This window comes from Daktulosphaira vitifoliae, unplaced genomic scaffold (assembly GCF_025091365.1).
Source record: "Daktulosphaira vitifoliae isolate Bord-2020 unplaced genomic scaffold, ASM2509136v1 Scaffold_3, whole genome shotgun sequence".
NCBI lineage: Eukaryota > Metazoa > Arthropoda > Insecta > Hemiptera > Phylloxeridae > Daktulosphaira > Daktulosphaira vitifoliae.
The window spans coordinates 9,872,501-9,886,900 of NW_026099574.1; the positions used below are offsets into that span (position 1 = coordinate 9,872,501).

A 14,400-nucleotide genomic window follows, 5' to 3' on the forward strand; every position below is an offset into this window, starting at 1 on the left:
CAAAAAAATAGGTTAAAATTGAAAATTTGGACTGATTATTTTTAACATATTAAAAATCAAATCAGTAATAATTTGAAAACAAATTTTTTTTTCTTTTAATTATTATTTTATATATATAATTAGTAATAATATAAAAAATTAGAAGTGATAGAAATAGTCTACTTGCAGATTTGAAAACAACGCGAAAATTTGATTTAGAAAAGTATATTTTTGCTTCTGATGAAAGTTCCTTGTAGTCCAGTGCATTTTTTTATAGTAACAAACAGTTTTTATTGAAAATTATTGTATCAAGCCCTTTAAATTTTTATACACGTAAAAATAAAGCAAAATATAACTTCTTTATTATTTTTATAATTTCTTCGTTTAAATTACAATATTAATTTAATATTGTAATTAATACTATATTATTAGTATACTATATATTTAGTACTATAGTATTAACATTAGAAATTAATGATTTTAATTGTCTTTATGGAGAACATGGAATAACTAACTGTTTAATTGATAAATTGAAATTTTTTTTCAATTTTTGAGTGTAATATCTTCAACTAGATACGAATTGTAATCATTTGACGTATCGTTGAAAAAAGTAGGTCAAGTTAGAACAGAGAAATAAATGATAGTTACAAAAATATATCTTCTCAGCTTTGCATCGAAGCTAAAACTTAAAATATAGTAAAATAATTTTAATACGAATAAGAAATTTCTTCTTACAAGGGGCGACTAAAATTATGGGATCCTTGATCTTTATTGAAGTTATTGAATCTAAATGAGATAAAAATCAAACGAGTTAAACATTTATACTAATTTAAAAAGAATTAAGAAAAAATGCAANTACTAACTTAAAAAGAATTAAGAAAAAATGCAAAAAATTCATTGCCATACGCGGGTTAGAACCTCGTACCCCAAGCGTGTAAAACATAAGTATTACCAACTCGGCAACCGTACGTCGCTACCGACGGTTGAAAAAATTGGCTATTTAAGGTAGTTCAAATTTCAAAGTTATTTTTCTCGACTTAAAAGAAGCAAACAAATTTAAATAAGTTTAACTTTCTATGCTATATTAATTTTTCATTTATATAATATTTATGAAAATCTGTACTCCCCTTGTCAGGTATTTTAAAATAAAATAAAATACAATACCCAGAATTTTAACACAAAAATAGCAAATTTTAGAATACGGTAGTCATTTTTACAATGAAGACAAATCCAGAGGTCAAATTTTTTTTTTTCAAATTAAAGTATATTACATTAGCTTTAATTTAAGATATATATAAAAGTGTCAGTCTTTCCGGAACATTTTCAAAAGTTAATTTTTTGTGAAAAAGTGGTTATTTTGAATCCCCTTCCGTGGGCAGGGAAAGGATCAAATTTATAAAAAAAATTATATTGATTCGGTCATTTTTAAAAAAGTTAGGGCAATTTTAAGTAAAAAAAAAATGAAAAAATATCGAAAATTAGCGATTTTTAAATTTGTAATTTTTTTGGGGATTTCCCCCGTTTACGGGGAACGAGGGATTTTTTTCAATTTTTGAGGGTAATGTCTTCAACTAGATACGATTTGTGATCTTTTGACATATTTTTCATTAAAATCGGTTCAGTAAGTGCTGAGATTGAGCGTTCACAGACACAAAAAAAAAATAATAAAAAAAAAAACACTTCATAGTAAAATTAATACCTTCTCAGCTTCGCATCGAAGCTAAAATATATAAAAATTTTTATTTTACATTTTAATTTTATTAAAATTTCAATATAGCCTTATTTTTACAAAAAAATTTGATAGGTAATTTAGCTTCTAAATAAAAGTTGAGTACTGGACTAATATTGGCGATTAATACATGAATTACATCTAGTTGAAAACATTACCCTAATTTATTAATAATAAAAATATTATAAAAACAACTATTTTCAGATCTTTCAATTTTAATGTTTAAATATAAACTTAAATATATAATATATTTTAGAGTGGAAATTAAGAAAAATACATACTTTAAAGTTTTTAAACTACAATTTAAATAAATAAATCAGTTTAATGGGAGTTAATTTCCTAAATCCTTTTATAAATACACCATTGATTATTAACCGTGCTGGTTTAATACTTGTATTCAAGCTATGCGTAATTACAATTATTTATTAATCATGGGCTAGAAATTTTTTTAAAAATATCTCTATGCAATAAAATTCTGAATATACCATGAGTTACAAGAAATAGAATAAGTAAATTGAGAATATTAAACATTTATATATTATAAAACTCATTAAAATAAATAAATTTAACAGATCATAAGAAAATTTATACATCAGAAAATATAAAAGAATAATATGTTTATACAATATAACATATAAGACATTTTGTGTAAATAATTATAGAGTTTAATAATACAAATAATAATATAATATTCTTTGGCAACTCTAAAACGAATTAACAAAAATATTTACCCTATATGCCCAAATTATTTATTTTATAAAATTGGTGTAACAGAACTTTGGTTGCAATAGATAATTGAACCAGTAAAGTTTATAGCAGCTGCTAAAATGAACACAGGAAACCAACGACCATGTGATGCAGTTACAAGTTCAGCAGTCAAAGGACCACAAATTATTCCTGGTATTGTAGCCTGTATTTTTATTTTATATAAATAAGTCAGTTTAGTCAAAAGTTTTAGTTTAAAAATATTTATTTTGTTATTATGGTTTGTGAAATAATATTAATAAAAACAGGAAATATTTAAGGGAGACTACTCCTATTAAAACTCCTTATTTAAATAATGTAATAACTTTATTTTTTTTTACTACTATAATATTTTACCAAGGTATTTGAAATTGAAAATGTAATCCCAGCATGATTAGGGGCTATTTCAGCATGATTACTCAAATGTCCAGCTGAATTACATGCACATAATCCCATTGATATTGATATAAATCTATAAAATAACAAATAAACATTTTCAATCTTAAATTTAAAATGATATAGGAATGCATACATTATAGCTGCAGTTAAACTTTTCATAGTGCAAAATATTAACAAGAATAAAGCTGGCCCCATCAAACCAAGTGTTGTCATGATTCTTCTAACAGCAAGTATTGACCATTTATGATCAATTAACTTATCAGCATAATTTCCTGCAACTATTCCAAAAAATAAAATTAATAGAAGTATATTAAGTACATTATAGATATCATTAAGAACATATTGATTTCTACAGATTCTATATAATTGATAAATATTTTATTTTCCAAACACTGATTAGAGTTAAAAATTCATTGAAAGTAAGAAAAAAATATACATACCAGCACTAAAAACTGAATTAAATATGTAAGGTATAGCTGTTAAACTCATACTAAATGAATTGGCTCCTAGATATTTTAAGTATGTTGGAAACCAATGCATAATGATATAATTTGACCAATTCATTGAGAAATGTGCAATATATATTGCCCATAAAGGCCAATGAATAAAAAATTTTTTCCAGTGTATATTGGTATTTGTATTCTGAAATTAAAATTAAAACATAATTATTTTTTGTATAAAAAATTTGTTAAAATCAGTTTCTGTAGAACAGTAAATAAAAGTTTGTAATAATTACTACTATTATTGATAAAATTATAATAGCATACTGAAAATGATGCCTCTGACTTAATTCTTAACTTTTATCATATAATATAATAAAAATTGATCACTTGTAGCTAATATAATTTAAAACTAAAAGATATTAAAAATATTAATGTTACCATTATCAACGCTAAACACATGTGTTTGATAATAGTAACATTGTTTTCAAAATACGTATCCGCGATTTTTTAGTAATTTGTTTTGTGTCTTTTTGAGTTTAATTTTTTTTAGTTTTAAATTTATAATATAGTTTTAATTTAAAACATATAATACTTAATAAAACAAATGTTTATACTCATATTAATATTTTGAAAATTATACTATTATATTGTAAGAGCATTTACAAATGTATTATTGTAAAACTGAAATACTGAATGCTCTACAAAAAAAGATGTTTGTTAAAATAAATACCTTACATTATATTAAATTTTTTTTTAATAAATCTATTAGTAATAGAGATTTACAATTATAAACTTACACAAGATGAATTAATGATTAATGGTAGCTCATCTATTCTGATGTCTTTTTCTGAATATAATGAAATCCAAATGATTGACCATACTATACCAACTGAACCAAAAAGGTAAAAACTTGTTTGCCACATTAAATGAGGACATATCTAAAAATCATTAATAATCTTTATCTGTTAAACCTAAAAATTATGACAAAATTAATTTTATAGTCATTACAACTGATGCTACTGTTTGACCAACAGAACCCGCAGCTACTAAATACCCAAAAGCACTAGAACGATCTTTCATTGCAATGTTGTGAGCAAATATATGAACAATCGTTGGCAAACCTTAAAAAAATAATTTTTTCAAAATAATTTTAATTTAAATAATGTTCTATCATACCAAGACCTTCTCCAACTCCAGAAATAACTCTACAAAATATAAGAGCAAATGTGTTGTGAGAAATATTTGGTGTTATAATAGTAGATATCGACCATAAAAGTACAGAAAGCAGTAAAATTGCTTTTCCTCCATATTTTTTTGCAGCATATGCTCCAATTATCTAAATTAATAGAATTAATATATACATGACTAGCTTACTCTTATATTTACTTTAATTACCTGACTTGCAAGATAGCCAAACGCAAAAGCTGATAATACTAAACCCTGCCAATGCATTGACCATTTAAAATAACTAGTCATAGGTATTATAGCAATAGGCATTACTATACGGTCAGCTGCATTAATGAAATTTGCAACTGCACATAGTATTACAATATGAGTATGACTCATATTAGAAACCATATTTCAAACCTAAAAATATGTAGACACTTAAAATAATTAACAATATGGTATATAATGATACAATACATTTTTATTGTTTAAAATTATAGTATTTTTCACCAATTTCAAAGCCACGTCCACATTCTGTTTAAGCATGATGAAAATGTAACCCATTAAAAACATAAAAATATGTAATAGATTATTCCATAAGACTTTTACAAAAGTTATTTATAAAAATAATATACATTTAAATCATGATTTAATTTGGTAATGAATAAATTGAAAAAGGAACTTTTAATAATAAATTAAAATTGCTATGGATTTTTATAACTATAAGTAAAATTACGAGTCAAAATTATCTATAAGTTAAACAAATCACCAATTATATGATAAGCCTTATCACAAAAATATTTATTATAATTTTAAATTAGTTGAAAATTTTTACTATAGAATCCACTTATTAACAGTTTGAAGGATTCCAATCATGAATAAATTAGCACCTAGTAAAAGCACAGTTTATGTATCTAACATTCCATTTAATTTAACTAACAATGATTTGCACAAGGTATTTGAAAAATATGGAAAAATAGTCAAGTAAGCAATTTTTTTTTCATTTGGAAAGTTTTTGATGTTCATTCTAAACGTGTCATTAATTTCATTGCCACAATTTAAGATTAAAAAACAATGTTTTTTTGTACAAAATTTTACTTAAAAAGAAAAGAAATCTTTTTTTCTTCAATATCCCTTGATTGTGTTTATAGTGGCTTAATAATATGTCATGCAAAATTTAAAGTTATTCCATTATATTGTCAAGTTCAAAAAAAGGTAAAGTTAACTTTTCTCTATAACTGTATATTTATGTTGCTATTATTAATTGTGACAATAGAAAGTGTTATGAGAATTAAAAATATATTAAACTATTGTTTTTTGTATTATTTTTATTCAAATATTACCTAACATTGACAAATTCAATAAATTACAAACCTACCTATTGTTTGGTGTAAAAAACAATAGTGCCTTCACATTTTATGAATTTTAGTTATTTATTTAATTAAAATTAGTCATTTTAAAAAGTGTAATAAGAAAAAAATGAATACATTTTTCAAATCGGTAATTAGATATGAACATTCAAACAATTTTTCTATGAATGTTATAAATAAAAATCCACATATAGATTTTTTTGTCATATTTAGTGTTTAAAAAAAAGTAATTTTGTAAATACTCTAATTATAGCGTAATATAAATGGTAGAGAAAAAAGTATGATATTTAATATATATCGTATTAAATATAATGTAATCAACATCAAATTTTGTCTAGCTGTTATCTTCATTAAAATTTCAAATTTTGTTGGTTAGGTTCTGAGTATTTTGCTTCTTTGGGCAATATAAAAAATGTCACTTTTTAATTTTTTTTTATAAGCTTTACTGTAAAAAGTTTAAGTGTTGTCTTGAAAAAGCTACATTTCAACAGATATTTCTCTGTAATTAGGATATTTATTATTTATTTTCCCTTTTACAATGAAATATATTACATGTTTGTATCTAAAAATTACTTTGTAATTTTTTTTATTTTAATGTACTTAGTAAATGTATTAGGTACTTTGTATATAAAAACATTAATAATGAATAATAATAATTAGATAGAGAATCCATAACTAAAGTATAATTTATCAAATGAAAGGAATATTGATAAAGCCGTAATATAATATTAAATTTTATGTATTAGAGTAACTGTGGTCAAAGATAAATTAACACGGCAAAGCAAAGGTGTTGCTTTTATATTATTTTTAAATCGCGAAGATGCAAAAAATTGTGTTCATGCAACTAATGGCACTCAGGTATATTGTATAATTGTTTTAAAATTTTCAACAAAAATGTACATTTTTAAAAAAAGTTAATAACTTATATAATTGAATAAAAAAAAGTAAATCAATTAAATTGCAGATGTTTGGACGTAATTTAAAAAGTTCTATAGCTGTTGACAATGGGCGTAGTACAGAATTTATTCGAAAACGTCAATATACTGATAAGAGCTTTTGCTATGAATGTGGTCAGGAAGGCCATCTAAGTTATAATTGTCCTGAAAATTGTTTAGGTGAACGACAGCCTCCAGCTAAGAAAAAAAAGAAAAAAATTTTTAATATGAATGTAGAAAATAATACTAAAGTAATAAACAACTTATAATATACAATTTAATATTTAATACTATTTTTACTTTTACTCATAATAGGGACAAATTTCTTGCCAAAGTTCAGATGATGATACTGATTTTTATGATAAAACTAAATCATGTTCAAAATTTTCTAACAGTAATCATAATGATTTATCGGATCAGGAAACTTTAAGTGCTGTAATCAAAGAAGAAGTAATAAGCAACAAAATAATAACATTCAGTATATTGATTTAGTATCACCATTTTTTATGTTTTAGCAAGAAAAATATTTTGTTCAATCCAGTTCCACAGAAGTGAAAATCAAAAAAAAGTACCGAAAAAATTCCTACTTTAGTGATGAAGAAGAACTTGATGACCATGATTAGGAAACTCATTGAGAATTTTTTTCTTTTATATACAATATAAAGTGGAACAAGTTTCTTATGTAAATGAATTGTACATATGCTGTTAATAAAAATAATATTACATTTTTTTCTTCAGTTTAATTTGCTTCAAAAACTTGCTTGTTATTTATATGAGTGAAAATTTTTACATGGTCCATATTATGGAAACTTTTCTTTATTGTTCTGTTTATTAGGTTCATCAAACTGACATTGAGAGTTTTGTGTACATTTTGGTATATCAATATTAAATATTTCGAAATTTAAATTTGAACTGCACTGACTGTTAGGTAATGATTTAAATTCAATTCGTTTCAATTCCTTCACTAAAAATTCTTAAAAAAAAAATAATGAGAAAAAAATTAATTATCTTTATATTTAATCTAATATAAATTTTTAGAGAAAAACAACTTTATTAATAATAATTATTTTATGTGTAGCTGAGTTAGTTTTACTCATATTTTTTGTGTTTGTGTATCAAACTGATCAACTCTTACTAGATTTTTTTGTTTAATAATATGACAAAATATCAAAACATATCTAGTTACCTATCAGCATCATAATTAAAAAAAATTCCTGCCAGTTTCATAATAAAGAGAAATGCCCCAAAAAAATATAGTTATTATAAAATAGTTAATGTTGATATTTATAGTTTACACTCTACATTGAAATAGCTTTTTAAGAACTGGATGGAGTACAACATTTGTTATGATAATACTTAATAAAATTAATTGCCTTGCTGACGAAATAATATTTTTTGAAAATCTAATTTTTAACCAAGATGTGCAGGCTTAAAAATCATGTCAGCATTTTTTTTTTTTTCAATTTTTGATAATGTTTCAAAAAATTTGATTTTTTTAAACTAACATCAAATTAAATCTAATACAATCTACTTTAAGATTAAAAAAGAAAGAAATTATTTGAAAATTTGATTTCTAGATATCAAAGTTAACCTAAGTACTAAAAAAGACGTAACCGCCATATCAATTTTTTACAATAAAATGTGACTTTCTTAAACCTACATAAAATTTAAGGTAATACAATGTCTTTAAAAATGAAAAAAGAAAAATTATATGAAATTTTGATTTCTAGGAGTAATGGAGCATTAAAGCTAAAAATATTACACAATTTTCGGAAAAAATGATAGACTTTGTAATATTTTGCATAGTAAGGAATATTAATATTATTCAAAATATTTAAATAAATAACCAAGTAATTTTTAATAGAATTAGATTTTTTTTTTATGTGTTTCAAATACACATCAAAGCATTTTACAGTGATTTTAATCACTTTCACATATCAATAAACTGATCCATAAAATATCTCAATACTACTATGATGGATCCCTTTTTATTTTTTGGGATTTAAACTAAGTATGTTTTATTATTTAATTTTTTCTATATATCAAGTATTATGTTTTAATATTAAAATGACAATTTCTCTATTTGATAAAATTTACATATTAAATAAAATTGTTTTACAGACATACGAAATATGTTAAAGTTTTGAGCTACTTACTGTTAGTATTACAAAGTTCAATTTTTTGGATTTTTCCAACGATTACATCATAACGACCTTTACATTTACCAATATGACTACGAAAGTCATCATCTAATTTTCCCAATCTATATAGAATACAATAGCTGTTTTCTATAACTTCTTCTACTAATTTTAGTTCATCATATTTAAATAATTCTTTTTCTGTAAAAATAATCAGTTATGTATAAGCATTTAAAAAATAAATCATTAATCTATAAATTTGTACTTGTTATTATACAAGTAATTACTGGTTGATCATAATAAAAAAATATATCAATTTTTAAATTAAATTATTCTCATAATGGAAGAATGAAAAATTCATTGTGACCATATAATTGAATAAAAAGTAATATATATATCTTGCTTTACAATATAAATACATATTACAAATAATATTCCTAAACTTATATCTAATGTTCACTTAGTTCACAAATTACTGTTATAAGTTTCAATCTGAGTAATTTTAATTTTTTTTTACTTAAAAATTCTATACTTTGTTCTTGTGTTTGAGCATTAAATTTAAACATAGATTAACAATTTACTCCATCAATTAAAGATACAACATTTCATTTGAATAAACAAGTTAAATTATAACATACTCTAAATTAATAAAAAGATTGAAATAGCAGGAAATATTCTAAATAATACTAATATAATTTAATTTTTTTATTGAAAAATCTAAAGATGTACAGAAAAACACCTGTTGGTTTAACTACGGTTTCATAATTTTTATATTTTATATAAATAAATTACAATTATGATTTTTTTTAATAAAAAATTAATTAAAAATATAAGTAAAATTACTTTTTTCATATGCATTGAAGATAATATACAAAAAATGTATAATTAATTGAATGAATGATGATGTACAATCACATATTTTGCTTGGACATTTATACATCCACTTTGGTACAAACTTATTATTAAGAAGTATATGGACATAGTGCAAGAAATCAATTATAATATGATACTCGTGTTTTAATAATTCAAGTTGCAAACAAAACACACGAAGTACACAAGTTCCTATAATTGATTTTAAAAATTTATTGAAATTATAAAATATTTATAAGAATATGTATAAAAAAACATTACCTGTTGTAAATGTACTCATACTTTCAGATAAAATAAAAGTTTTTTCAGCTGAAAATATTACAACATTATATAATTCATTCAAGAAAAAGTAATAAATAATCTAAATAAATATTTTTTCTGAAGTCCGTAACTAAATAATACAATAATTATTCATTATTTAGTAATATTATATGATCATATATAGTAAGGTGCAACATTACATAGTAGTAGCTAAAAAACTATAAAATCAATTTATGTAGATTATTAAATGGGTGACTATAAGACAACTTTTACAGTATTTAAAAATCACTATGTTATAACTAGAGGTTAAAATATTAATTTGGTATTGCAATACTCTATTTTTGTGATGTTGCTTTAAGCATTTGATATTAAAAAGCAAACATTATATTTCAGATAGTTGTAATATGATCATCTACAGTATAGTATGTTAAATAAAGGTACCATTTGCTTCATGACTTTCTTTTAATGTTGATTTAATTCAAAAATTTTATCACACAAAACAAATTTATAATATTATATGGGTGCAAATGCAAATCAGAAATTTTCTGGGCTGACTTTTATTTATACAGAATTATTTTATATTGATGACTTTAAAAATGATGCTAGTAAAAAAAATAAATAATGGAAAACAGCGAATGTATACTTTTCTTGCATGGCATACCAATTCTATGCCTTTAAATTGTTTTAACTCATTAAGTACTTATCCTAAAGCTGTTATGACCCACCAATTTTTTTTTTTTTATCTAAAAAGTAATCTGAAATTATGAAAAAAATTGAATTTTTTTAAAGAAACAAATATTATAAATTTGTTTTTCACATAGTCTAAGAAGCAATAATTAAAAAAAAAAATTACAAAAATTAAAAAAGAATATTTTATATCATTATCAGTTTATTAAAATTGGTAGTTTTGGTGCTTAATAAAAGAACTTAAAATTAATTTTCTTTTCAATGACATAAAAGATGTTATATATGAATTAAAATAGATTTTAAAAATATTTTCTTATGGAAATTTTAAATACAATAATAATTTTAAAATAATCATTTGCTTGTGGTGAACACATGCTAATTTTATACACTCACATAATTTTTGTTCTAGGTTTCTCAATTTTCAGATAAATGGAGAGGAAGTTTTACTATATTAAACAGCTTGGTTTATGCTAACCCTTCATCGAACGCCTGCTTTAATCTTCTAAACTACCATCAAAGCAAGTGGTCAAACTCATAATTGTTTATTGTTAATCGAGTACACTAAAACCTAAGCCGATTAAATTGGGTACACTTATTACCGTTCAGTATTAAGTGTACTGAACCATTCTAACATTAATGATCGTAGTCCAATACTATTATGGGCTTACCAAAATCTCTTTTTTAAGAATTTTAAAAACATAACCTTAATACAAAAATTACTATACATAACTTTTTAATCAAACCCCTACATGGACTTTTGGCTTTGAAATTTGGGATGCAACAAAAAATAAACACATACCAATAAAATCCAAATATTTCAATGAGAGTACTAAGAACTATTTTAAAAGCTCCACCATATATCTCCAATGAAACTATGTACTCTGATTTAAAAATTCCTAAAATAACTGATGAAACTAAATGAAACTTTTTACACTTTTATAACAAACTACAAAAAAACACTAGTAGCTAACTTTTACAATAATATATTGCTGGCAACCCATACAGTAGACTTAAGCGTAATTGGAGTAGAGATCTCCTAAATTGAAAAAAAAATAATCTATAGTAAATCTTTTTATAACTAGAAGCTATGTCATTGTTTTATAAAAATAAAAGCCACAGATCAACAATTGACACTACGAGTTTAAAACTCGTAATGAAGGCACATTACATGTTTATCGACAAAACTTTATTTGCAAATTCAATGTATACTTATTGTTCTAACTTGTAACAGATTGAATATTACTAAATATAAAAAAATAAAATAAAATAATAATCATGAGTTAATTGTAACTTACTTGATAATTGACATAAATTATTTGTGAAACCAGGATACAATGTAGACTTACTGAATAAGTTTATTAACTGTTTTATGACTTCTAGAGGAGGACGACAAAGTATAATTTCTTTAGTAATATTAAACATTTCTAGTTGCCTGAAATGATTACAAAACATACATTTATAATAAAAATTATTCAACTATGTATTAATAGAAAATATGTAGTTCAGTTTACTTAGACTCTAGTATCTTCCAGTTTATACTGCATAAATTGGCCAAAAATTTTACTAAAACTTCAAGTAATAGTACAAATTCAAAAGTTCGACTCTAATATTTAACAATAAAACTTTATTTGAAATTGTTTAAGCTAACATAATTTAAGATTAATTTTTAATTACTTGAGCACCAATAATTTGTAAAAAATTAAGTATAGTTTTAAATGTATTGTCAGAATCATCAAAGACTACTTTTGGAACAATATCTGTGATAGTAGTTAAAACTGATATACAATCTAATAATCGAGAAAAATGCATATCAAACCTAAATTTCATTAAAAAAAAAAGTTAATTCCTAAAATATAGAAATGTTAATTTTATTTAAATTAAGTGTTGCATGAAAAAATTAATTAATTAATTGGTTGATTGTACTTACGATGAATATACTTTCTTTGAAGTTTTTTGGTTATAGTTAAGATAATTATAGATAAGATCTTTCTCACGTTCTATGAAATCAGCACTATCTTGAGGCATTTTCAAAGAGTTGATATTTGATATAATAATTTCATTTAAATTTTGAAATAACTAAGAAATAAATAAAATCAACAGTTAACTTAATAATATAAAATAGATACTTAGCATATAATATACAGAAATATCTATATTTTCACTATTTTTCGTACAATTTAAAATAAATACTTTTTTTGCAAACTTTTATAATAAGTAAATAGTTACTAAAAACAATAGCTATTAAAAATCATTATTTTACTTTGATAAATTCTAGGTATAATAGTCAATTTTTTTTAATTGAAATTAAAATTTTACACTAAATAAGCATAATTGTGAAGAGGATAACTAAAATATCTAACATAAATTTTAATACACTACTACTAATAAAAATATTATTTTGCACATAAAATAGAGTGTTATAGTAATATTTTACTTGTTTAATCAATATAAATGCTTGGATATCATTATAATTGTCTAAAACAATCAATTTGGTAAGTATAATATGGCATTCTTGTATAGAACTTGAGTTTTTTGTACCTATTAATGATATCAATTAAAATTAAAATAATTAAATAAACAAATAAACAAATTTACCAGAAATTAACATTTGACATCCAAAAAGATCAGGATATAAATGTTTTTTAAGTTTATTGTATACTTTGTTTCTTTTGTTCTCTAATTCATTAAAAGAATTTATATCACTTGATTCTTTAAGATAAGTTTGAGTTGATGCTGTCTTTTTGATATGTTCTGAAGCGTCATGTCTATAAAAAATATAATTATTTTAATTAAATTATGCTACTATAGTAATTCAAAAGTATTATTACAATAATTTTGAGTTACTTCCAGTTTTCATACAACTAAATGAAGTGTTTTTTTGAGGAAGAATTTTGCTTACATTCATGTTCATTTCTTTCATTTTATTTTGTAGAGCAGTTAATTCTTGTTTCTATAAATAAAGAAATGTTTTTTCTTACTTATAATGATATAAATTCTTAAAGACTAAAAAAACCTGAAATTTTAGCTCTGTATCTTTACAATCGATCATTTTTTTCATAGAAATATATTTATCATCTTTTTCTTGTTTCATATGGCTTAATTGTACTTCCAGCTGCATAATTTTCATTTTTAAGTTTTTAATCTCGCCATCTTTTATTTGATTTTTTACTTGAAGTGCTTCAATATTAAAATGATTAGTGTCATTCATAGGATCTGAAAAAAATAAATATATATGTATATTTATAAATATTCCCTAAACTTATATTGTAATTTTTGCATTTAAGAATAATGTAAGTAGTATTCTTAAATTATTCCGAATTATTATTAATCATTATTCAAACTAGTTCAGAAGATATTATTTACTAGGATAATGTGATTGTGATGCAAGAGTTTCAATGTTATTTATAGTATTCACTTCATCACAAGTCAAATCATCTCCCCAAAAATCATCTTCATTGTAAGGCGGTTCTGTTCTTGGTCTTTTACTCATGGTGCAAAAATTAAAAAAATAGAATTTAGTGTTAAGTTTCCAATATCACATATCTTTGTTCAATTATATTTGATAAATAATTTTAAAAAATTAACATAACAGTTCACTTATCATTTTTATCATTCATTTCATTGTTAACCTATAAATCAATTTTGAATAACATAAATATTTTGATGTTTTTTTTTTAA

The 14,400-nt window shown here is 22.8% G+C and overlaps 3 protein-coding genes across 5 annotated transcripts; 1 reads left to right on the forward strand and 2 right to left on the reverse strand.

Annotated features, from left to right (window-relative positions):
- Nucleotides 1-2,278: 2,278 nt before the first annotated feature.
- On the reverse strand, nt 2,279-5,184 carry LOC126902798 (uncharacterized). 2 transcript variants are annotated; one of them, XM_050680404.1, is made up of 9 exons: nt 4,972-5,184; nt 4,690-4,881; nt 4,471-4,630; nt 4,303-4,415; nt 4,092-4,232; nt 3,292-3,493; nt 2,985-3,129; nt 2,810-2,924; nt 2,279-2,618 (listed from the first exon to the last, which is right to left on the reverse strand). In XM_050680404.1, exons 2-9 carry the CDS (start codon nt 4,870-4,872, stop codon nt 2,463-2,465), a joined length of 1,215 nt encoding a protein of 404 aa, XP_050536361.1. In that variant the 5' UTR covers nt 4,873-4,881; nt 4,972-5,184; the 3' UTR covers nt 2,279-2,462. The 2 variants fall into 2 exon arrangements, with proteins under 2 accessions (XP_050536361.1, XP_050536360.1); XM_050680403.1 differs by having other exon boundaries at nt 4,939-5,184.
- A 113-nt stretch (nt 5,185-5,297) lies between these two features.
- LOC126902799 (zinc finger CCHC-type and RNA-binding motif-containing protein 1-like) lies at nt 5,298-7,509 on the forward strand. 2 transcript variants are annotated; one of them, XM_050680406.1, is made up of 5 exons: nt 5,298-5,445; nt 6,578-6,689; nt 6,796-7,017; nt 7,082-7,216; nt 7,259-7,509. In XM_050680406.1, exons 1-5 carry the CDS (start codon nt 5,336-5,338, stop codon nt 7,319-7,321), a joined length of 642 nt encoding a protein of 213 aa, XP_050536363.1. In that variant the 5' UTR covers nt 5,298-5,335; the 3' UTR covers nt 7,322-7,509. The 2 variants fall into 2 exon arrangements, with proteins under 2 accessions (XP_050536363.1, XP_050536362.1); XM_050680405.1 differs by having other exon boundaries at nt 7,282-7,509.
- LOC126902796 (uncharacterized) lies at nt 5,303-14,322 on the reverse strand. The gene is made up of 16 exons (XM_050680400.1): nt 14,086-14,322; nt 13,736-13,935; nt 13,551-13,672; nt 13,318-13,487; nt 13,157-13,260; nt 12,650-12,798; nt 12,397-12,538; nt 12,234-12,325; nt 12,018-12,154; nt 10,036-10,083; nt 9,748-9,966; nt 8,923-9,105; nt 7,528-7,739; nt 7,265-7,468; nt 7,067-7,199; nt 5,303-6,964 (listed from the first exon to the last, which is right to left on the reverse strand). The coding sequence occupies exons 1-13, from the start codon at nt 14,210-14,212 to the stop codon at nt 7,567-7,569; spliced, it is 1,866 nt and encodes a 621-aa protein (XP_050536357.1). The 5' UTR covers nt 14,213-14,322; the 3' UTR covers nt 5,303-6,964; nt 7,067-7,199; nt 7,265-7,468; nt 7,528-7,566.
- Nucleotides 14,323-14,400: the final 78 nt, after the last annotated feature.